Source organism: Neofelis nebulosa, chromosome 10, assembly GCF_028018385.1.
Source record: "Neofelis nebulosa isolate mNeoNeb1 chromosome 10, mNeoNeb1.pri, whole genome shotgun sequence".
NCBI lineage: Eukaryota > Metazoa > Chordata > Mammalia > Carnivora > Felidae > Neofelis > Neofelis nebulosa.
Window position 1 is genome coordinate 15,873,633 of NC_080791.1, and position 24,260 is coordinate 15,897,892.

The 24,260-nt window shown below is 41.9% G+C and overlaps 1 protein-coding gene across 2 annotated transcripts in view; it reads left to right on the top strand.

Moving 5' to 3' along the window:
• Positions 1–24,260, top strand: part of UBE4A (ubiquitination factor E4A) — a 36,206-nt gene that overhangs the window by 6,613 nt on the left and 5,333 nt on the right. The window contains exons 3-18 of one of the 2 annotated variants that reach the window (XM_058686874.1): positions 3,216–3,389; positions 4,232–4,344; positions 5,660–5,812; positions 7,065–7,224; positions 7,458–7,660; positions 7,863–8,054; positions 9,185–9,518; positions 10,526–10,646; positions 12,184–12,488; positions 13,973–14,105; positions 15,178–15,365; positions 17,252–17,352; positions 17,468–17,581; positions 19,493–19,667; positions 22,972–23,152; positions 23,595–23,742. In XM_058686874.1, coding sequence (XP_058542857.1) covers positions 3,216–3,389; positions 4,232–4,344; positions 5,660–5,812; positions 7,065–7,224; positions 7,458–7,660; positions 7,863–8,054; positions 9,185–9,518; positions 10,526–10,646; positions 12,184–12,488; positions 13,973–14,105; positions 15,178–15,365; positions 17,252–17,352; positions 17,468–17,581; positions 19,493–19,667; positions 22,972–23,152; positions 23,595–23,742 — 2,795 coding nt within the window. The remainder of the gene's footprint in view (positions 1–3,215; positions 3,390–4,231; positions 4,345–5,659; positions 5,813–7,064; positions 7,225–7,457; positions 7,661–7,862; positions 8,055–9,184; positions 9,519–10,525; positions 10,647–12,183; positions 12,489–13,972; positions 14,106–15,177; positions 15,366–17,251; positions 17,353–17,467; positions 17,582–19,492; positions 19,668–22,971; positions 23,153–23,594; positions 23,743–24,260) is intronic. The other variant, XM_058686875.1, reaches the window with a different exon arrangement.

Genomic DNA, 24,260 nt, shown 5'->3' on the forward strand with positions numbered 1-24,260 from the left:
CATAGGTTCTTAGCTCCTGTCGTACTCGGGGTTCAGAGGAGAACTTAGCCATATAGGAGAGCAACAGAATGTTTGTCCTTCTGGCTGGCGGCAGACATCCCAACTGGCTGGAATTGGGAGGGTTGCAGGCACCAGCAGTGGGGACAGATCAGGCTCATGCCCTTCTGTTACTGTTTTGGCTCCTCCTCATCTTCGTTTGTTTACACTGAGCTTGCCACCAGATCTAACCTGTTTTCCGCCACCACCTAGTGCTGTGCCAGAACCTTTGACCTCCTATGTTGAGCCTCACGTTGGCGAAACTCACCACCCGAAGCAACTCTTACATTCTGAGAATTTTGCCTGGACTTTCAGAATAATCACTGTGTCGGCAGAGAAAAACAGATGCGGGCTCGTGTGGCTTTTACTTATTTTTTTTTTTTCCGCGTGGCCTTCAGCGAGCAGCACCACACTGCTTCTCCTTCGGCAGGAGTTCCTTTCTGAGGGGCACTCATTCAGGCTGCTTTAGAAAAATGTAAAGAGATCCAGTCAATAAGAAAATAGTAACAAATCAGAGGGGGAAAAAAGATTTGAACAAGGAATTTATATACAATAATCAAATGATTTAAAGAATCCAGTCTTGGGGCGCCAAGGTGGCTCAGTCGGTTAAGCATCCAACTCCTGGTTTCAGCTCAGGTCATGATCTCACAGTTTGTGAGTTCAAACCTTAAGCTGGGCTCCAAGCTGAGAGCACAGAGCCTGCTTGGGATTCTTTCTGTCCCTCCCCTGCTTGTGCTTTCTCTCTTTCTCTCTCTCTCTCTCTCTCTCTCTCTCTCAAAATAAGTAAATAAACTTAAAAAAAAATCCAGTCTCACTAATAATTAGAATACTGCCCATTAAAAAAACAATTAGGTTAGGGGCACCCGAGTGGCTCAGCCGGTTGAGTGTCCAACCTTTGATTTCAGCTCGGGTCATGATCTTAATGGTTCGTGAGTTCGAACGCCATGTCGGGCTCTGCACTGACAGCACAGAACCTCCTTGAGATTCTCTGTCTTCCTCTCTCTCTGCCCTTCTGCTTGCTCTCTCTCACTCTCTCTCTCTCTCTTCAAAATGAGTAAACTTAAAAAAAATAATATTTAGGTTTTTACCTATGAAATTTGTGAAGTTTTTTTTTTTTTATTTTTTAATGTTTATTTTTCAGAGAAAGCAGTGGAGGGGCGAAGGGTGGGGAGACAGAGGATCTGAGGCAGGCTGTTTGCTGACAGCAGTGAGCCCAATGCAGGGCTTAAAACTCATGAACCATGAGATCATGACCTGAGCCAAAGTCGGACCCTCAGCTGACTGAGCCACCCAGGCGCCCCTGAAATTTGTGATGGGCTTGTAAATGAGAGCAACCTTTCTGAGAATGATTTGGTAGTGTATGTTAACTTTTAAATGTGCAAGCTCTTTAACTCAGCAATTCTGCTTCTACAAATTTACCTTACAGAAATACTCAGACAGGTGTACAAAAAGAGTACTATTCGGTGCAATAGTGTTTGAAATCATGAAAAGTTGGAAACAGCCCAAATGTTCATCAATTGAGAAGTAGCTACACAAATCAGAGGGTGTGCAAACAATGCAATACAGTGAGCTATTGCAAAGAATGAGGTAGGCCTATAAATGACCTAACAGAGAAAGGTGTTGGTGCTGATTAAGTTTAAAAAGCAAGCTGAAAAGCAGTGTATATAGTATGATACCCCTTCCTCTTTTGTAACTGAAAATCCTAGCAATAAACATTAGCATCTCAGAATAGAAAAAAATATCTGGAATGCTTTGCTATTAATAGATTATTAAAACATATGTGTTCTCTTAAAATCAGGAAAAAGCGTGTCTTTAAAATAATTAAAGGCATGTTGATCTATTAGGTAAATCTTCGTTCACTAGGATTCTGTAGGGAACATAGTTGCCATTTTTCCTAATAGGGAGTGCAATCAATTAATGAATAGAAAGAATAAAACTTTTGATGTGTAAAATGTGGTAGGATTTCAGCCAGGGATTTCAGAATCCTATACTTAAGACGTTGCCTGATGCAGCTCAGTAGCTAAAAAAACACAAATAATCCAATTAAAAAACGGGCAGAAGGTCTGTACAGACATTTTCCCAAGGAAGACCTACAGATGACCAGCAAGTACATGAAAAGGTGCTCAGCATTACTCATCATCAAAGAAATGCACATCAAAACCACAGGGAGGTATCACCTCACACCTGTTAGAATGGCTGTAATCAAAAAACAAAAAATAGCAAGTTGGTGAGGATGTGGAGGAAAGGAGGAAAGGGAACCCTTGTGCGCTGTCCGTGGGAATGTAAATTGGTGCAGCCACTATGGAAAAACAGTATAGACGTTCCTCAAAAAATTAAAAATAGAACTACCGTATGATCCAGCAACTCCGCTTCTGGAGATTTCTCCAAAGGAAATGAAAACACTAACTTAAAAAGATACATGCCACCCCCATGTTCATTGCAGCATTGCTTACAATGGCCAAGACATGGAAATATCCTGTGTCTGTTGATGAATGTGTGGATAAAGAAGATATGATACATACACACACACACACACACACACACACACACACACGTTTGTTGCCACTTGCAACAACATGGACAAACCTTGAGGGCATTGTGTAAAGTGAAATAAGTCAGACGGTAAAAGACAAATACAAACAAACAGGTGTTCTCAGTTATATGTGAAATCTAAAAAAAGGAGAGAAAGCTCTCAGATAAACAGATTGGTGGTTGCCCAGGGTGGGTACGGGGGATCAAAAGGTACAAACATCAGTTAGAAATAAATAAGTCCTGGGGATGTAATGAACAGCATGGTGACTGTGGCTCCTAATACGGTATTGCATATTTGCAAGTTACTAAGAGAGTACATCTTAAAGGTTCTTAACACAAGAGAAAATAGTTTTTTTAATTATATGGTGACAGATGTTAACTAGACTTACTGTGGTGATCATTTAGCAATATATACATACATCAAATCATTATGTTGTGTGCCTGAAACTAATATAATGTTGCATGTCATTTCTATCTCGTTTTTAAAAAAGATGGTGCCTGACTTGAGATGTTTACTAATTAGATGATTAACTTGTTTCACATCTGAAATTATCTTCCTCTTTGTTACTTTTATCATTTTTGATAGTATACTTGGTTCCCTCCTATGGAGAGGAGTTCAACTGTTAATGGCTTACATTTTCTGGCAGATGAACTCCCAGCTACCCCAGATGACTCGGATAATAGTGTGTCAGAAAGCCTGGATGAATTTGATTACTCTGTGGCTGAGATTAGCCGCTCATTCCGTTCACAGCAGGAAATATGTGAGCAACTCAACATCAATCACATGATCCAAAGGATCTTCCTCATTACTCTGGACAACAGTGAGTTACAGGGGCACCTGGGTGGCTCCGTTGGTTAAATGTCCAACTCTTGATTTCAGCTCACGTCACGATCTCCTGGCTGTGAGATGGAGACCCCTGTCGCGCCCCCCACCCCCACCCCATGCCACACACACACACACACACACCCTGGGCATGGAGCCTGCCTAAGATTCTCTCTCCCTCTCCCTCTGCCCCTCCCCCGTGCACACATGCTCTCTCAAAAGACAAACAGACAAACAATGGATTACAGACTTGCAGCCAGTTTTCATAACTCTGCCCTTCCTGCTTTGGGCTGGCAACTTGCTCTTAGAAATCTATCGTATCTGGTGTTTAAACAAATCTGCTACACTCCCTGGAACACAAGATTGATATTTCAGTGAAGCTTCTGATGTGACCTAAAAATAGTATGTAGACACAGGTGCAGCTTTCATTATCCTTTTGGTACTGACTGGGCCATGTAGCTTCTTGTCTTCACTACCTTGAAAGGGAAGTGGGAATGGCAGCCAAATCCTTTTTCTTTTCCGAGGTGACCTAAACATTTAGATGGAAAGCTCAAGAGGTGTCGGTGTTTTCCTTCTGTGTCCTCTCTATAGTTAAACCCCAAGATCGGTGCCAGTGTCTGGGATGTATTCTTTAAATGTCATGATGTTAGGTTTATAACCGAGCCCATGCTTTTGGACTCTTTAAAAAGATTTAAATCTTTAGCTACTATTTTGTGTGCCAAGATTATTCTGATATTACCGGAGCTCTACTTGGAGTTGAAGAGAAATGCTGTCAAAATCAGCTGTTCGTATAAGACAGAAGCGTTATCCTTAACCTACCAGATTAAAACCATTTCCCAGGTGACCCGAGCTTGAAAAGTGGGAATGGCATCCCCAGCCGTTGTGTGTATTTGGAAGAAATGGCGGTGGACCTGGAAGATCAAGACTGGCTCGATATGAACAATGTTGAGCAGGTACCCTTCTTACGGTTTTTTTCTGATACCTTCAGCAAAAATTGGCCACTTTTCTGCAACCATGACTTTGCTTAGCTCCATCTCTTAACGTTGTTTGTGGTGTGCCTCTTTTGGAATCTTCTCATTTACCAGGGCCACGTATCCAGATATACCCTTTCTTTAAGGCCCAGTTAAAATGCCATCTTATTTATGAAGCCTTGCGAAGTAGGAGTTGTTATTCTCTCCTCTGAATTCCTGGAGTAATCTATCTATGCCTCTCTGATGGGAATTGTCACCTTCTGTCACATGTAGTGGCTTTTTTATGGACCTGTCTTATCTCCCCTATCAGATCTTTAACTTCTCCAGGGCAGGGCCCATGCCTTTCTTCTTTATATCGCTTGCAAAATCAAACAGTGTGTTTTGCCTTATAAGTGCCTAATGAACATTAAAGGAATAAGAGTTTGGTAGGGAAGACACTCCACAACTTGTAGTTTAACTTTCTGTGTTTAAATTATCTTTATGTAAGTCTGAGTGAGGCCAGCAATCACACAGAGAAGCAGATTTCGTATATAAGTTGAATCGCTTTGTCCACACCATTCGACAAATCTGTTTTCGTGCTTACTCTGTGCCAGGCTTATACTAGACAGACACTTGAGCTCTGTTTAGGATAACTGTACGGTTGCTTCTTGAACAACATGGGAGTTAGGGGCAGTTGAAAATTTGCATGTAACTCATGACTCCAAAAACTTAACTAGTAGCCTACTGTTGATCAGAAGCCTCACCGATAACAAAGTCAGCTAGGGAAAAGAAAATATTACAAAGAAAATCATAAGCAAGAGAAAAAAATACATTTCCAATAGCATTCTGTATTTATAAAAAAAAATCCACGTCAAACCCATATTGTTCAAAGATCAACAGCATAGAGGCGCTGGGTGGCTCAATCGGTTGAGCATCTGACTTCAGCTCAAGTCACAATCTCACGGTTGGTGGGATCGAGCCCCGCGTTAGGCTCTGCGCTGACAGCTCAGAGCCTGGAGCCTGCTTCAGATTCTGTGTCTCCCTCTATCTCTGCCCCTCCCCCACTCACACTCTGTCTCCGTCTCTTAAAAATAAATGTTAAAAAAAAAATTTTGTTTTAAAACAAAGATCAACAGCATATACAGTTATATTTACATATATAATATTTTCTAAAGTAGTAAGTGGGGTCCTTTATTCCCCCTTCACTCTACATCCTGTGATTCTCACAGTAACCTGTGTCCAGATGACCTTTTCATATTGATGTTTTAAGATGAATTCTGCAGTTGCTTAGTGTTTTGTTTATATGTTCTTCTTAAAGGCTGTCTTCGCTCGCTTATTACTTCAGGATCCAGGCAACCACTTGATTAACATGACTTCTTCTACAACATTGAATCTCTCTGCTGATCGAGATGCAGGGGAGAGGCACATTTTTTGTTACCTTTATTCCTGCTTCCAAAGAGCTAAGGAAGAGGTAAAGGAATACTCGCTATTGAGAACTGTGTGGTCATCTTGGGTTTGACTTCAATATGTAAGCCAGAGAGTTGGATCACTGGCTTTTTATGTCAGTTTATATACATCATATTGTATCTGAAACTAGATATTACAGGCACTATTTGATGTCTAAAACTTTAGTCTCTCCTTTCTGTGGCTTGGGGTCTACTCCTTTCCCTAATTAACCAGTATCCCCTGTTCTTTTTACAAACCTCTTAAAAAATCATACTGTTGGGAGCACCTGAGTGGTTCAGTTGGTTAAGTGTCTGACTTCAGTTCAGGTCATGATCTCACAGTCCATGAGGTCATCCCCCATGTTGGGCTCTATGCTGACAGCTGAGAGCCTGGACCCTGCTTCAGATTCTTGTGTCTCCCTCTCTCTCTCTCTCTCTCTCTCTCTCTCTCTCTCTCTCCCTCCCTCCCTCCACCCCCCCCCCCCCCCGGCCCCTTCCCCACTCACACTCTCTCTCTCAAAAATAAAACATTAAAAAAAATCACATCCTTGAACCACATAGGTGGCTCATTCAGTTGAATGACTGACTCTTGATTTCAGCTCAGGTCATTATCTCACAGTCATGGGATCAAGCCTCACATTGGGCTCTGTACTGGGTGTGGATCCTGCTTGGGATTCTCTCTCTCGCATCTCCCTTTGCCCCTACCCCACTCGTGCTTTCTCTCTGTCTCTCTCAAAATAAATAAATAAACCTAAAATTTTTAAAAAGCATGCCTTTAGGGGCACCTGGGTGGCTCAGTCAGTTAAGCATCCGACTTCAGCTTAGGTCATGATCTCACGGTTCATGGGTTCAAACCCCACGTCAGGCTCTGTGCTGACAGCTCAGAGCCTGGATCTTGCTTTGGATTCTGTGTCTCCCTCTCTGCCCTTCCTCATCCACGCTCTGTCTGCGTCTCTCAAGAATGAATAAACGTTTAAAAAATTCAAAAAAAAAAACATACCTTTAGAAAAGGTCTGGGGGAAAATAAAAGGTCTAATAAATTCATTTCCACCAAGGTATAAATAATAGAGTAGTCTAAGCTTGGTCACTTCTAGGATTAGAATCCTAGCAGGTAGGTGATTCCTTAAACCAAAGGATGAACTCTCCTGAATTTTCAAGCATCCACAGGACAGCAGTATTGTTTGGGAATACATTGTCTTTTTCATTCTATTTGTTGTGTCCTCCTTTGTTCAGGTCATAGAGCTAGACTCTCCCCTCTCTTCTTCATTCTATTTCCAGATTACCAAAGTTCCAGAGAACCTGCTCCCCTTTGCAGTACAGTGCAGGAACCTCACTGTGTCCAACACCCGAACAGTTCTCCTCACCCCAGAGATCTATGTTGACCAGAACATCCATGAGCAACTGGTGGATTTGATGTTGGAAGCCATCCAAGGAGCCCGTGAGTACACAAGCAAGATTTGTGCATTTCTGCATCCTGACTTCACAATTTAAAATTCCTCTAATTGCTTCAGAAAGCCTCAGAGCCACTACGGTGCCAGAAGAGAGCTCATAACTTGACCTTTGGGGTTCAATACCAGTGGAATTATCAGAAGTATGAGAAAAGTAGAGATCCATTGTGTAAAAGCATATAAAAATTGCTGTGCACTTCTTCTCTCATTTGTCATCTGTTAGATTTTGAAGATGTAACTGAGTTTCTGGAAGAGGTCATTGAAGCCTTGATATTGGATGAGGAAGTTCGAACATTTCCAGAAGTCATGATTCCAGTGTTTGATATTTTATTGAGCCGAATAAAAGACCTAGAACTCTGTCAGATCCTGTTTTATGCGTATCTGGACATTCTTCTCTATTTCACTAGGCAGAAAGATATGGCAAAGGTAAGTCTGAAAAGTGGTATGTATTCATCTGAGCTGGACGTTTACTACTTTATGCATCCCTATCGTGAGGGCATTCAAATATTCCCTATCAAATAAAAGAAAGATACACTGGCCGTTGTGTAGACTTAACTCTTTGAGACCCTGTCATCTCACCACCTTTATCTCCTCATACAGATGAATAAGGACTTGTTTTCTTTTATAGGTTTTTGTAGAATACATTCAGCCCAAGGACCCTAGCAACGGGCAGATGTACCAGAAGACCTTGCTGGGAGTAATCCTCAATGTCTCCTGCTTACTAAAGACTCCGGGTGTAGTAGAAAATCATGGCTACTTCCTGAATCCATCTCGTTCCAGTCCCCAGGAGATCAAAGTGCAAGAGGCCAACATCCATCAGGTGAAACTGTTTACCACTGTATCCCAGTGCCCTGATCTTAGATTAAGTCGAGTTTCCTCGGGAAGCAGACCCACATAAGGCTGCTTGAGCCTCTTTGGGAAAGCAGATTGATCTGCTTGGCTTTCTACTGTAATCATGTAAAGAAATTATCCTCTTTTTAGCATGGGCTGAAGGAAGAGGAGAAACCTGTGTGCGGTTTAAGAGTAAGCTGCTGCTCTTCTGTGGCACAGCCGCTTCCTCTCATTGTTGCCTTCATCGTTGTCACTAAGCTCTTTTTTTTATTTTATTTATTTTTGAGAGAGACAGAGACAGAGCATGGGTGGAGGGAAGGGCAGAGAGGGAGATACAGAATCCAAAGCAGGCTCCAGGCTCCAAGCTGTCAACACAGAGCCTGATGCAGGGCTTGAACCCACAGACCGCGAGATCATGACCTGAGCCGAAGTCGGATGTTTAACCGACTGAGCCACCCAGGTGCCCCACCACTAAGCTATTTCTTCCAACCTTAGCTCCTAAAATCTTGGGCTGAACTCCAGCCTGTAAACCATTTTTTTCCCTTTCTTTCCTTCCACATGGCTTCTTAGTGTAATTTATAGTAGAAGTCTGGCCAACATGAGGCAGTAAATGGTTGGGTCAGGGGTGGTTTAAATCCCCCGTCATCGCACTCTAAGGCAGGGATTGACAAATTACAGCAGTGGCCAGATCCGACCTGCTACCTGTTTTAGTAAATAGTTCTATTGAACATCGCTGTGCCCATTCATAAATGTATTTGTGGCTTGATTTCATGCCACAGTGGTAGGGTCCAATAGTTGCCACACCCACCATATAGCTTGCAAAGCCAAAAATATTTATCACCTGGCCCTTTGCAGACAAAGTTTACTGACCCCTACTCTAAAGCTACATGAATGCAATGTGCGGTTTGGCGGCTCCTCAGGGAATCTCTCATAAGTGCCCGCAATTTTCTTTTTTTTTTTTTTTTTTAATCAGAACTAGGGCATAAAGCACAGGGAGAGTGAGGGAAAAGATTAGGATTAGGTTATTTTTGGAAATTGCCAGGGACTAAGGTTTGGGAGTAACAAATATGAGGATTGTGAAAGTGGAATGTTCTGTGGTTGTGTTTTCTGGTTAAACAGTTCATGGCCCAGTTCCATGAAAAGATCTACCAGATGCTGAAGAACTTACTCCAGCTCTCTCCAGAAACCAAACACTGTATCTTGTCCTGGCTTGGAAACTGTTTGCATGCAAATGCAGGCCGCACCAAGATTTGGGCCAATCAGATGCCAGAAATCTTCTTCCAAATGTATGCCTCGGATGCCTTCTTTCTGAATCTGGGTGCTGCTCTCCTGAAGCTGTGCCAGCCATTTTGCAAACCCAGATCCTCTCGGCTCCTCACCTTTAATCCCACTTACTGTGCCCTGAAGGAGTTGAATGATGAAGAACGAAAAATTAAAAATGTACACATGAGAGGTAGGGGAGCACTGGGCTTTTCAAGACAGTGTGTGTGTGTGTGTGTGTGTGTGTGTGTGTGTGTGTGTGTGTGTGTAACACCTAAGGCGTTCACTTTTATCCTTTTTCACAAAGGTGCTTCTTTCTCAAGATGAGGCAGAAAGAAGAGCTGGTATAACTAAGACAGATGTTTAAAAAAACTGGTAGCTTTTAGATGTTGTGCCTTAGTGAGACCCTTCTGAATTTAGCAGCCTTGGGTATTGATTGATTCATTCTTTCTAAAAATAAATAAAGCACAATCCCTGTTTTGTATTTTAACCCAAAGTCTCCAGAAGAAGGCAGATAATATTAACAGATAATCATAATATGGTATAGGGCTTAACTATGGGAGCACAGAGGAAGGAGTGAGTAGTAAATTCTACAGAAGGTGGAAGTCTTCGTGGCCGAGTCTGGAAAGATGAGTTGGGTTTAAAGTATGAAGGTACAAAGCTATGAAAGGCCTGGCTGGGGAATAGTGGGAAGCTCAGTGGGTCTAGAACAGGGGGGGAAAGGCATTTGGGGCAGGGATATGGGAATTGGCAGGAAATGAGACGAGGGCGGGAGAATATTGGGGCCGGTTTGGAGAAAACAATGCAGAGAAATCAAAATATAAGTCATTCAAAATGAATCACTCTTTAAAAAAAAAGAAAAAACGAATCACTCCTAATTTTGGTGTATTCTCTCTCAGTTTTGTGACTCTTCTAATTAGAAAAGCGATACCTGCTCAAAAGCAAATAATCTTAAATACAGAAAAGCACAAATACATACAGATGACCCACTGTCTATCACTGGGAAAAACTCCAGTGTTTTCTATGTTTGTTTTTTAAAAGAAATTACTAACAAAAACACCAAAAAAAAAAAAATTTTTTTTTTTTTTTTTAAATCCTCACTGATAGCGGTGTGGAAGTTGAGCTAGAGGAAGGGGACACTGGAGACCCCAGACAGAAGTCCGTGCCGAGTCATTTACTGTTCCTTTTACCCTCTTTGAGGTTTGGACAAAGAAACTTGTTTGATCCCAGCTGTGCAGGAGCCAAAGTTTCCCCAGAACTACAACCTTGTGACGGAGAACCTTGTCCTGACAGAGTACACCTTGTACTTGGGATTTCACAGGTAACTGTCCTGATATTATTAAGAAAGAACTGTTTTGTGGCATTGATAACCAGGAGGTTGAAAGTGAGTCTCTGCACTTTATTCTGCACGCTCCCATTAGGATCTCATAGGAATGGGAGTTGTATGCGTTTGTGTTTACATGAATTGGCTTTATCCAAATAACCTGAATTTACTTTTCATTCTTGACCTGCTACACTTCTCAAAAAGTAAAGACGCACTACTATTTTTCTCTAAACTTGAAATTTCTTAAATCGCTGTCTTCCTGTTGTGATCTGTGATAGTGGAATTGTTTTCTTTTAACTTTCCACTTCCTGCTCTTGAAGTTTCATGACTTACTACTCCTGATGGAAACAAGACAAAACTCTACTCTCTGATACAGGGACAAAATTGACAAAATTAAAGATGTTTGTATGGGATTCCAGTAAGATGAGTAGGACCACAAAAGATCAAAGATCAAAAGGATGCTAGAAGTGGGAACATTTAAGAACTAGAATGTCTGACTTCCAAAAATGGTTCTGGTTCTGGCTGGCCACAAGTCATTCTCTGATTTTCACCCCTCTGATTTAACTGATTGTGAGTGCAAGTATAACTAAGGGAAGAAAGATGACACAGTCGGTAGGAAGAGGTCCTGAGGATAGCAGTTTTTAAGGTCTTTTCAGGATACTTACATGGGCACAGAGCATGTTTTAAACCTCAGCAAATTTCTAGAAAAATGAGATTATATCTCTATCAGATAGTTTTTCTGTCCCTATCATTGACGTTTTAAATGAGGTACTAGATAACAATGTAGCTTGTGTTCAGCCTGTTCAATCACCTAGCTTCAGACCCAGGAATGAATGTCATCTGGTTTCCCCCATGTTGGCTAGCTAACCCTAGACGCTCTCTGTAGGACCAAAGAAGATGGCTTTGGACTGTACCCATAGAGACAGCTATCCATAACATTGAATTATGGGGCTTCCTTTCATTAGAGAACATTTGGCTGACCCTTTGTGAAGAATAATTTTATGTCGAACAGCAGAGGCGTGGAAGCTGTTCTCAGGTTGCATCCCAGGTGGCTGCCGGTTTATATGTGGTCGTTACTAATCTAGAGGCTTCTTTCACCAGCTTTAGTTCTCAACTAACCGTAGAAAGACTGTCCATATAACCACATCCAAGTAGAATCATTGCAACGGTACAGTGTCGAAGTATCCTGCTAGGCTTTTCGTACTTGGTCTCATAGTTATTTTACGTGATAACAGCCCATTCTACTCCCTGTCCGGCCAAGCTGCTGTTCTTTGGACGGTGCATTTCAGCTGAAGTGTGCTATTTGTAATTAGCGTCATTTATGTCAAATACCGGGTAACATTTTCCCGATGCTATGACCCCTGCCCTGTCAGCGATTTTTGTGAGTGCCTTTTGTGTCATCACGATTGCAGCGCCCTATATCCTAAAAGAGAATACTAGAATAAGTAAATGAGGACTTGTTTTTCCAACAGTCTGTACTCAGCTGTCCTATATGAGGCTTCTGACCCGGTGTCTTCTGCTTTCTTGGGGGCAGGTTGCATGATCAGATGGTAAAAATCAACCAAAATCTGCATCGGCTGCAGGTTGCCTGGCGGGATGCTCAGCAGAGTTCTAGCCCTGCTGCTGACAACCTTCGTGAGCAGTTTGAACGACTGATGACCATCTATCTTTCTACCAAGACTGCCATGACCGAGCCACAGATGCTACAAAATTGTCTGAATTTGCAGGTGTCCATGGCTGTTCTACTCGTTCAGCTGGCCATAGGCAATGAGGGCTCACAGCCAATAGAGCTAACTTTTCCTTTGCCAGATGGCTACAGCTCTTTGGCTTATGTGCCAGGTAAGCAGGCTCTCCCTCGGGAACTGCCTATTTATAACTGTCTGAGTTTAACTGGGTCACTTCAGAAGTTTAATCCTCAAAATACCCTTTCCACTGTTTTTGGAGAAACAAATTTGTAGCTACTATCTACTGGTCGAAGTATGGGAGAACTAACAGCTTTTTCCTCAGCCATGTGTCCCCACTTGTTTGTGTATTAGAAAATAATCTTCAAAGGATTAAGTGCAGCCAGGGTTTTCAGAGCTGTTTAGTCTTAGCATTCATGTTGTTTTTGTGGTTCAGCATACAAATTTATCTGCATGCCTCGCCCAGTGCTATTCTTCAGAGGGAAAAAAAAAATCACCTCCTGTTGGTTAACCCACAAGGGAGATCATGTATGTATGTTTGTTGGTGAGGAGTTGGCCGATATTGTCCATGAAGATCAGGTTATGTGTTGTTGATCGCTGTATCGGTTATCTGTTGCTGAGTAACCAATCACCCTAAAACGTAGCACCTTAAAACAAACATTATCTCACAGTTTTCTGAGGATCAGGAAGCCAGGAGTGGCTTGGCCTCATGGTTCTGCCTCTGGATCTTTTAGGAGGTTGCAGCCAAGCTGTCAGTCAGGGCCACAGGAATATGAGGACTCGACCAGGACTGGAGGATCTGCTTACAAGCCTGGTCATGTGGTTGTTGGCAAACCCCGATTGCCTCCTTTCCAGGTCACACGGATCTCTCCTGAGTACTGTTCGTAATATGGCAGCTGGCTTTCTCCAGAGCTAGTGACCAAAATGGAAGCTATAGGCTTTTATAACCTAACCATAGAAATGATACACCATTGCTTCTGTATGCTTCTACCCTAGAAGAGTGTAGGAGGGGACACACAAGGGCATGAATGCCAGGAAGCCAATACAATTGGAGGACCATCCTGGAGACTGATGACTATAGTCATCTAATCTAATGTATTCATCTTTATTAAAGATCGTGGGGGCGCCTAGGTGGCTCAGTCGGTTGAGTGTCCGACTTCAGCTCAGGTCACGATCTCACGGCTTGGCTCTTGAGTTCGAGCCCCGCATTGGGTTCTCTGCTGTCAGCATAGAGCCCACTTCATATCCTCTGTCCCCCTCTCACTGTCCTTCCCCAGCTTGTTCGTTTTCTCTAAATAAATAAATAAATAACCTTAAATAAATAAATAAAAGGTTATTTAATGCACAGTTAACCTTGAGTATGGAAAAGAATGTAAATCAGTGTAGTTTCTTAAATTGCACTGGTGTGTTTAACAGTATTTTGTGTCTCTGCTATTCTCATATTTACTAGGATAGAAATAAAAATTGACTTAGATTTAAAGGAGATTCTACACTTATGAACTGGTCACCATTCCTAGTATCTACAAAACATTTGGGATTTTTTTAACCTTTACTGGGTAGAGCAAAAGGAAGGAATTTCAATATTGCTTAGTACAGAAAGCTAGGTGTTTCACTAATTGCAGTGAGTATTTTCTCTTTCAGAATTTTTTGCAGATAACTTGGGTGACTTCCTCATTTTTCTCCGCCGCTTTGCTGATGACATCTTGGAGACGTCAGCAGATTCCCTGGAACATGTCCTCCGCTTTATCACCATTTTCACTGGAAGCATAGAAAGGTGAAAGGCTGAGAGCTTGGCTCTGACACTGTTTAGAGGTGCAAAACCAAGCAACGCACACGCCTGAATCATAAGGGGTTGCCTTCAGAAGTTGTGTTAGCATTGATGAATCACGTGGCCATCCTTATGGGTAGCCCACAAATCCCACCCTTGAGAGGCACAATAAGCAAAGGACTTCGCCCACAGAGAATTTGAACCTGCATGTAAGATACCCGATGGGAGTTCCACTGCTAGTCCCTGGTTAAAATAGTTCCCTTAATGCCAGAAACCTTACCAGTGGCAGGCAGCTTCTAATGAGCTAATAATTGTATGATAACAAAGTTTACCCTTGAAATTCTGAGTTGCATGGGTAGTAAACATATGTAGATGCTTTCTAATCTCATCTTTTCATTCATAGCTTCTGGTCCTCTTTCTCAAAGAAAGATGCTCACTGACCTGTAGAGTTGCTTCTCTGGGTTTTTTGTTTTGTTTTGTTTTGTTTTGTTTTGTTTTGTTTTGGTATCTAGGCCAAAGGAAGCTGTGTACATAAGTGAAGATTTCTATCCAAAGAAAATGATGCATAGTCCCCTGAGCCACATCAGTGAGAAGTAGGTAGAAGCCAGTCCTTTGCTGAGCTGAGCAGACCTAATGAAAAATCCTGAGTCAACAGGTGTTTATTAGGTACATGTGGGGTGCGTTATATAACAGTAACCTAGAATAACTGCATCCCGGACCTTTTTCTCAGAAAGCTTAGGAAGGCGGTGAAACTGTCAGAGAATCTTCAGTGAAACTGAAGATCTTCAGTGAAACTGTCAGAGAATAGTAGGCAGTAAACAATGGATTATTATAGACAAGTACATATTAAATAGAAACTTAAGTACTCATCCTCATACTTGGTAAGCTGTTATCTCAAAAGTTGAATGATGTACCCTGCATTATCCCCCCCAGAAATTGCCAAGACTTGAAACTTCAGAGTCTTGTTTTTCTCTGTAACAGTGATAGAGGGTGTTTGGCTCCTCATGTGGAGGAAATAGTCATGAATTTGAGAGGTAAGTTCTCTACCTGCTCATCTTGCTCTCCGCCCTTTTTGCAGGATGAAGAATCCCCACCTGAGGGCCAAACTGGCTGAGGTATTGGAAGCAGTGATGCCTCACCTGGACCAGACCCCAAACCCCTTGGTATCCAGTGTGTTCCACCGGAAACGTGTGTTCTGCAACTTTCCCTACGCACCGCACCTTGCAGAAGCTCTAATCAAGGTCTTTGTGGACATTGAGTTTACAGGTAACACAGCCTAGAACTGAGAAGCACCATCATTTACTGAATATCTACTATGTGCCGGTCTTGATGCTGAGTGCTTTTTTTTTTTTTTTTTTTTTACATTGCCTCATTAATTTGTCACCATCTGGCAAGTTTTCCAGTACTGTCTTCATTGTACATATAAGGATGCGAGTGCTCGAGAAGATGAGTTGTCTGTGTCTTACAACCACATGGTAGAATCAGTTTGATTCTGTCTCACATCAAAACATATGCTCTTACCAATTTTATTATATGCTTGATTTAATCACGCTCAAACAAAGCAGGCTGTCTGATCACAACCTAGGTCTTTATGTGCCTCATAATTGCAGAATAGTGGGATGGTTCTTTTTTTTTTTTTTTCCTTGTTTTTCAGTAAACTCTGTCTCCAACATCGGCCTCAAACTCATGACCCTGAAGTCAAGAGTAAACTACCCCATCTCAGTAAACAGTATATGTTAAGCAGTTATTTAAGACCCCCTTTAGGGGCACCTGGGTGGCTCAGTCGGTTAAGCGTCCGACTTCGGCTCAGGTCACGATCTCGCGGTCCATGAGTTCGAGCCCCGCGTCGGGCTCTGTGCTGACAGCTCAGAGCCTGGAGCCTGCTTCCGATTCTCTGTCTCCCTCTCTCTCTGCCCCTCCCCGGTTCATGCTCTGTCTCTCTGTCTCAAAAATAAATAAACATAGGAGCGTCTGGGTGGCGCAGTCGGTTAAGCGTCCGACTTCAGCCAGGTCACGATCTCGCGGTCCGGTCCGTGAGTTTGAGCCCCGCGTCGGGCTCTGGGCTGATGGCTCGGAGCCTGGAGCCTGTTTCCGATTCTGTGTCTCCCTCTCTCTCTGCCCCTCCCCCGTTTATGCTCTGTCTCTCTGTCTCAAAAATAAAAGTAAAAAACGTTGAAAAAAAAAAATTTTTTTTTAATAAAATAAAATATAAATAAACATTTAAAAAAAATTAAAAAAAAAAAAAAGACCCCCTTTAAAAGAGATGTCCTACCATTCAGTAATAAATATGACTAACATTTAAAGAGACATTTAACATTGTACTGACTGCCGACTGCCTTTCCTATTTGGATTTTGGTTTTGTCACTTGCTCACCTCTGAGCCTTAGTTTCCTCATCCATAAAACGGGTTGAAGTGATAACTGACATAGTGCATGTAAACCTTCATAATACATACACTGTCACACAATAAGGTACTGCATTTAACTCATATAACCATTTCAGCCCTTCACTTGCACTGGTAGAGAATGTATTACAATTCCCGTTTTATTTCTGAATTTGCAAGTTGAAAATGTTAAAAGACTTGTATTAAGTGGAGCCTAGATGTTCTGACGACAAATCCCATGTTCTTCTTTTATTATATGACCCAAGCTACAGAGATCACGTGGTTCCTCTGATAGGTCAAAACAGTGTAAGCATCAGGTTTTTAGCCCCTGACCTGATTTACCAGTTGGTTTCACAGCTTGGATGTTAGCCATGAAGAATGTGGGCGTTACTTAGTTTCCCATTTTGCAACAGTTGTCACTGCCACTGCCACTGCCACAGTGGCCAGTTCAGAGGCCTCATTCAAAGTCTGAAAGTACTCTACATTTGGATATTGAGGCCTTTGTTTCCCCTGGCTTTTATTCTACAACTTAGACCATGTCCTTTTCAGCATAAGGTACCCTTTACACCTGTCTCCCTCTTGTTCTGTCGGTAAGGAAATAAGTAAACACTTGGCTGTAACTCTGGGCCTTTATAAACTCCCCAGGGCAGATTTTGCCAGTAGTTTTGACACATTCAGAATGAAATAAAATAGCTCCACGTGGACATAAGCTCTTACTCTTTCTCTAATAGCACTACCTTTGCTGGGTTTTTGCTCTTGCCCTTTTCCAGGAGACCCCCATCAGTTTGAACAGAAGTTTAATTACCGACGTCCCATGTATCCTATCCTAAGGTATATGTGGGGAACGGATACCTATCGAGAGAGCATTAAGGTGAGAGAGCTTTCACTGAAGCCAAAGCTGATTGATCCAGAGTTTTACTTCGGATAAGTCCCAGTGAGTTTTGGTTCAGTCCTAAAATGCTTTTGTCTTGGGCTGGGACTTACAGGATCTGGCTGACTATGCCTCAAAGAATTTAGAAGCCATGAATCCCCCACTTTTCCTCCGCTTTCTTAACCTGCTAATGAACGATGCCATCTTCCTTCTGGATGAAGCCATACAGGTGAGAATAGACAAATAAATAATTTTTAAAACGTATTTAACTGCCCCTGATTCATCAAATAATGATCAATACATACTTTTTACCATCAAATTATAATAGAGCAATGCTTATGCCCCTAGTAGCATTTTGGACACCAAAAATTTCTGAGTAGTAGTGTACCACCCACCTTGCCATCGCAGAGCTTGATAGGTGTTGTTCCATTAGAGATCAAGATCGAGGGTCATTGAAGCCTCGTAAGCTAGGATGATATTTTGGCAGAGTGGAAAAGACTGTGTTGGGGCGCTTGGGCAGCTCGGTTGGTTAAGCGTCCAACTCTTGATTTTGGCTCAGGCCATGATCCCATGATTCTTGGGATCGACCTCCAAGTCGGGCTCTGCACTGACAGCGAGGAAGGAGCCTGCTTGGGATTCTCACTCTCCCTCTCTCTGCCCCTTCCCCACTCATGCATACACGTGCGCTCTTTCTCAAAATAAGTAAATAAACTTTAAAAACGAAAACAAAAAGAAGGTAGAAGAAAGTGTGATGAGGCCAAACTAAGGTACACTGGCAGGATTCATCAGGCCAGCACCACAAAAAGAAATCAAGAGGACCTTGCGTTTGGTCAGTGACTTTCAGCCACCTTCCATCCCATCTCATCAGTAACAGTGACTCACTCACACAGGCAATGATTCTTACCCCTTTCCTAAAAGATCCTGATTTTTACACCACCATTTGGGGGGGGGGGGGGGCTGAAAAAATCTCTGGTTTAGGTTGTTTTTTCACATAAACCCTACCAAGTCACCAATACTCCCTCTGTCCATGACCTCCCAAATCTTTGTATTTGAAACATAAGTTTCCCAGAGTATACACCAGGGTGCCTGTCAGCAACTTCAGTGCATCATATCCTCACCCACCCCTTACGGAGCTGCTTATTGCTCCTGTTAAAACTCTCCCTTCTCGGGGCGCCTGGGTGGCGCAGTCGGTTAAGCGTCCGACTTCAGCCAGGTCACGATCTCGCGGTCCGTGAGTTCGAGCCCCGCGTCGGGCTCTGGGCTGATGGCTCGGAGCCTGGAGCCTGTTTCCGATTCTGTGTCTCCCTCTCTCTCTGCCCCTCTCCCGCCCGTTCATGCTTTGTCTCTCTCTGTCCCAAAAATAAATAAAAAACATTAAAAAAAAAAATTTTTTTTTTTAAAAACTCTCCCTTCTCTGTGACAGGTGTCAGATAGATAAGGCAGTGACCCAAAGGGAGAGGAAGCTGGTGAACAGTGAAGGTAGTCTGTTGGACAGACACAAGGTCCTCATAGTGATTAGCAGCACCCCAGTAACTTGTCTTTAATGTGTGAGAAAAGCTCCTGCTTTTTTCATAAGCCCATACTTTGAGATTTTAGATAGGTTTTCTTAGAAAACAAGAACAAGTCCTGTAAGAAACAGCCCCTTCTAAGCGAGAGCCATGTGACACAGAGAATGACACCAGATGGCATTGTCATAGGACTGTAAGAATGAGAAGTAGACAGTGTTTAATATTTATGCTTCTCCTTCCAGACAGCTTGCATATTTGATAGAGCTTTGTTTCTTGATAGGCAGTTTTGGAGTCTGGTTTTTTGTTTTGTTTTGTTTTCCATGTTTCAGGAAGGATTCATTCTTTTTTTCACTTCAGCCTGTTTATTTTTGCCTAGGTTTCCTACATCACACTATTTACCCCCCTTTCTACTTCACAGGCTATACTGTGCAGACTAGAACTACCCGTAAGTCGACCCAAGCTCCGTCTATATAGAGCTCCAGCCCTATGCTGAGAAATCAAGGCTCGTGTTTCTCACATAGTGCCTGGTTTTCCCAACTTAGTAAACTAGATTTTAAGCAGAACCACTTAAATACCGTCTTCCCTTCAAATGCACTTTCGTCTCTGATACGTTTCACCTCTCATTTCTGTAGTATCTGAGCAAGATAAAGATTCAACAGATTGAGAAAGACCGAGGCGAATGGGACAGTCTGACTCCAGAAGCCCGCCGAGAGAAGGAGGCTGGCCTGCAGATGTTTGGACAGCTGGCACGTTTCCATAACATCATGTCCAATGAAACAATTGGTACCCTTGCCTTTCTGACATCAGGTAAGGACACAAAGCACTGTCTTCCCAAAAAGTCCCAGTGGTCAAGACCTGCTTCATGTGAGGGATCAGCCCAGATGAAACCAAGAGTTCAGACTCTGGTGATGTGTCCTCCATCGGGAAATGAATCCCTAGAGAAGCTTCAAGATGCCCATTGTTGACATGGGAAATGTTCATCCTCACACTGCTACCAGAAAGCATAAGTTGGTATGATTTTTCTTGAGGACAAGGTAGCCATATAAATATATGTGGGGGGGTGTGAGTGTGTGTGTGTGTATGTGTGTGTGTGTGTTAACCTGAAGAATATTCTTGAACTCTGGTTACATGTGGTAGGTCCACATTTATCTCCACTCCCTCTAGAGCTAGTGTCCCAATTCAGTAGCCATTTGCCACATGTAGCTATCGGACATTTTTAATTGGGCTAGTCTGGGGGCGCCTGGGTGGCTCAGGCAGTTGAGCATCCAACTCTTGATTTCATTGCAAGTCATGATCTCACAGTTTCATGAATTCGAGCCCCACAGCAGGCTCTGCCCTGACAACGTGGAGACTGCTTGGGATTCTACCCCCCCTTGCCAAATGAATAAAAATTGTTTTTTAATAAATAAATGTGGCTAGTCTGAATTGTGATACATAAAACACCTCGAGACTTAGTATTTTTAATGTAAAATATTTCCTTAATAATTTTATATTGATTACATGTAAAATGATAACCAAGGATCACCAGACATTTGAGGAAATCCCCCAACATGAAACATAGATATTTGATGAAAACTTTAAAAAAAAATCTTTAGGGGCGCCTGGGTGGCTCAGTCGGTTGAGCATCCGACTTCAGCTCAGGCCGTGATCTCACGGTCTGTGAGTTCTAGCCCCGTGTCAGGCTCTGTGCTGACAACTCAGAGCCTGGAGCCTGCTTCAGATTCTGTGTCTCCTTCTCTCAGCCCCTCCCCCACTCATGCTCTGTCTCTCTCTGTCTCTCAAAAATAAATAAATGTTTAAAAAAATTTTTTTAAATAAATTTTAAAAAATAGAAAAAATCTTTATAATCTCAGAGGGATAAGAGAAGATACAACATCCATAAAACAAGAACAAAGAATTATTTAAAGAACAAGAAAGAGCTCTTGGACATTAAAAATGTGACAAGTAATTTTTACCTGTCAGTAGAATGATTAAAAGATCGACTTAAGGGGCTCTTCCATGAAAGCAGAACAGAAAGACTTAGAATGGAAAGGATAAGAAAATAAAGGATCAATGTAGAAAGTCTTAAAAGAGAAAAATGGAGTGGAGGAAATGATCAAAGAATAATACCAAAATTTCTCAAAGACTAAAAGCTTCTACATTGAAAGAGCCATCATGTGCCCAACACAAGGAATGTTTAAATTTTCACACTAAGGTGTTATTGTGACAGGAAATCAAGGTAAAGAGAAGATCCTAAAGGGTCCCAGAGAAAAGTCTGGTCATGTCAATGGTTGAAGTATGAAATGTCTTTGATTTTCATAGCAGTGACAATGGAAGCTGGCACACACTCCTCATGGAAAATAGTTTTGCAGCCTAGAACTCTGTAGCCAGCCAAATTATCACTTCTCTTTGAGGGTGAACCTGAGGACATTTTTAGACATGAAGGTGTCAGATTTACTTCCAGAATACCCTTTCTTGAGAAGCTACAAAAAGATCTTCTCCATTAAAGTGAGAGAGTAAACCCAGAAGGAGGAAGGTGGAATCCCCTAAGAGAGACACGAGAAGTGCCCAGGATGATGGTAAAAGGAGCTTGTGTGACCACCACACAGCAGGCCTATAGAGCCAGGAGTCCAGATGGGAGCTTCCAGAAGGAGCAGTTCGAAAAAGAAGGGGTAGAAATGATCCTATCGAGAGCTTTACATTTCTTGGGGAGAGTTTAGGAAGATTGAGTGATTGGTACTCTAAAAATAAGCAAGCCAATTTGTTAAAAGTTTATTAAAAACTGTATATGTATTACTTTATATATGTAATCATTAGGACACTCTGTCACTCTACCGTGAATGATATTTATATAATCTTAATGACTATATACTGGGAGGATTTGTATTTATGAAAGAGAGACAGGAAATAAGAGTTAAACTCTCATCAGTAGTGGTGTCAATATTGACAGTGACTAAAATTATAAGATCCAGAACCGGTAGTACTAAGCAAGCCATATCGTGCTGTTTGGCTTCTTAAAACCTGACAAGTGTTAACGTTTTGTTCTAAATTTCTGTGGAGTTTATGTCTTTTGCCCTAGCAATTCCTTAAAAATTCATTGTAAGGAAGTAGTAAGTCTACAAAGTACACAGTGAAATTCATCAATAAGTGAAATGCTGGGGCGCCCGGCTGGTTCCGTGGACGGAGCGCTGCAACTTGGTGTCAGGGCCGTGAGGTGGAGCCCCATGCTGGGTGTGGAGATGACTTAAGAATAAAATCTTTTTTTCAATAAATACAAATAAGTGAAATGCTTATAGTAGAATGGCTGGCAATAAAGATGAATAACTTAAGGTGAAATCGCACACTGCAAAACCATGTGGTCGTCGAAAAGAGTGCAGGGGCGCCTGGTGGCTTAGTTGGTGGAGCATCTGACTTTTGGTTTTGGCTCAGGTCACCATCTCACAGTTCATGAGTTCGAGCCCCGCGTCAGGCTCTGTCTGTGCCGACAGCGCGGAGCCTGCTTGCGATCTCTCTCCCTCCCTCTCTCTCTGACCCTCCCTGGCTTGTGCACGTGCTTGCTCTCTCACTCTCCGTCTCTCAAAAAATAAATACTTTTTTTAAAGAAGTGCAAATCATTGCTATTCTGCAGAAGTCTGTCTGATGGAAATGCTCTGTAAATCTGGACTAATGCTGTAGATACTAGCCATGTGTGGCTATTGAACACTTGCAGTGTGGTTAGTGTGACTGAGAGACTGAATTTTAAATTAAATAGCCTCATGGGGCCAGTGGCTACCATGTCGGACAACACAGGAACATACATTTACTAAAATGGTAAGACAGTTATGATATAGTTAACTGAAAAAGTAAGTTACAGAATATGTACACCATGATAATCATCTTGTTTTAAAAATGTGTATGTAAATATGGACAAAAGCTAAAAGGAAGTATTAGCAAAATGTTAACAGTGTTTATTTCTGGGTGCTAGGTTTATATTTTGTTTTTGCTCACCGCAGTTCTCTAACACAACTGCAATGAAAATGTATTACTTGTATAATTTAAAAACTATTTCCCAGAGGTCTCCAAGTGAAACTCTAAGACATAATAAAAGATGGTTTGTGGGTTGAGTTTTCATAGACTTTGCCTTTTTTTCTAGAGATCAAATCACTCTTTGTACATCCTTTCCTGGCTGAGCGCATCATCTCCATGTTGAACTACTTCCTGCAGCACCTGGTTGGCCCCAAGATGGGGGCCTTGAAAGTCAAGGACTTCAGTGAATTTGACTTCAAACCCCAGCAGCTCGTATCAGATATCTGCACGATCTACTTAAATCTTGGGTACCTGAGATTTAATTGGGCAAGCCAGAGGGAATGCTACTGTTTTAATTTGGGATTTGGATAATGGAATGACTGGTGATTATGTGCGAATAGAAAAATGGTTCATTTCTAGTTGGTTAGATGAAGGAATTTTATGTCGTTTTAATAATGAAGTGTCGTATGACCTATGGGACATTGTTCAGATTTTTCAACATTCTGCCTTTATCTGTGCAAAGATAAACTTTACTAGTTTTAACCAATGTTTGGAAAAGCAGTATTCTTTTAAGGTTGCAGGATACTTTAGATAGACTTCCTTGCTAAAAACTAGAAGAAATCTTTTCTATAATCAAAAGAACATTCATGGCGTGTAAGTGGTGGGGAGCCTTGTTCCTCGACCCAGATGTTATCTCCTTCGTTGACCTACCCTCTGATGTTCAGTTTTTTTCTGATGCTGACTTTCCAGGGATGAGGAGAACTTCTGTGCCACCGTGCCCAAGGATGGACGTTCCTATTCCCCAACTCTCTTTGCACAGACAGTCCGAGTCCTGAAGAAAATAAATAAGCCCGGGAATATGATTGTGGCTTTCAGCAACTTAGCAGAGAGAATCAAGGTGAGGAGGAGAATTTGTTTATTAATGTATTCAATAGAAACCGCTTTGTTGACTCAGCTGTTCTTCTGGTTACCCTATTTCAAAGGGTAAAAAGGATATTGTCTTGAGAAAACAAACATGATTCTTGCCAGGCAGTGAATAAGTAGAACTACGTTTTTTTTATTTTAAGTTTGTATTTTAAATCCAGTTAGTTAACATACGATGTTGTATTAGTTTCAGGTGTACAATATGGTGATTCAGCACTTCCACACATCACCATATCATATCATCACTACCATATTAATTCTCTTTTCAACACGAGAAGGAAGAACAGAAAATCGATTTAAGAAACTTCTACTGGAAGAGAAGAATGTACAGATTTTTATAGGCTGTTTTTATGAAAACTTTTCTGCACAGTGTTACCAATAGGTTTGAAAATCTATGTCATTAACCCAGAACTTTTTCAAATAGAATTCAAGATCAGTTGTTTTTAGTCATTTGATTTTTATGGATTTTCTCTGTTCATTATATTTGTACTT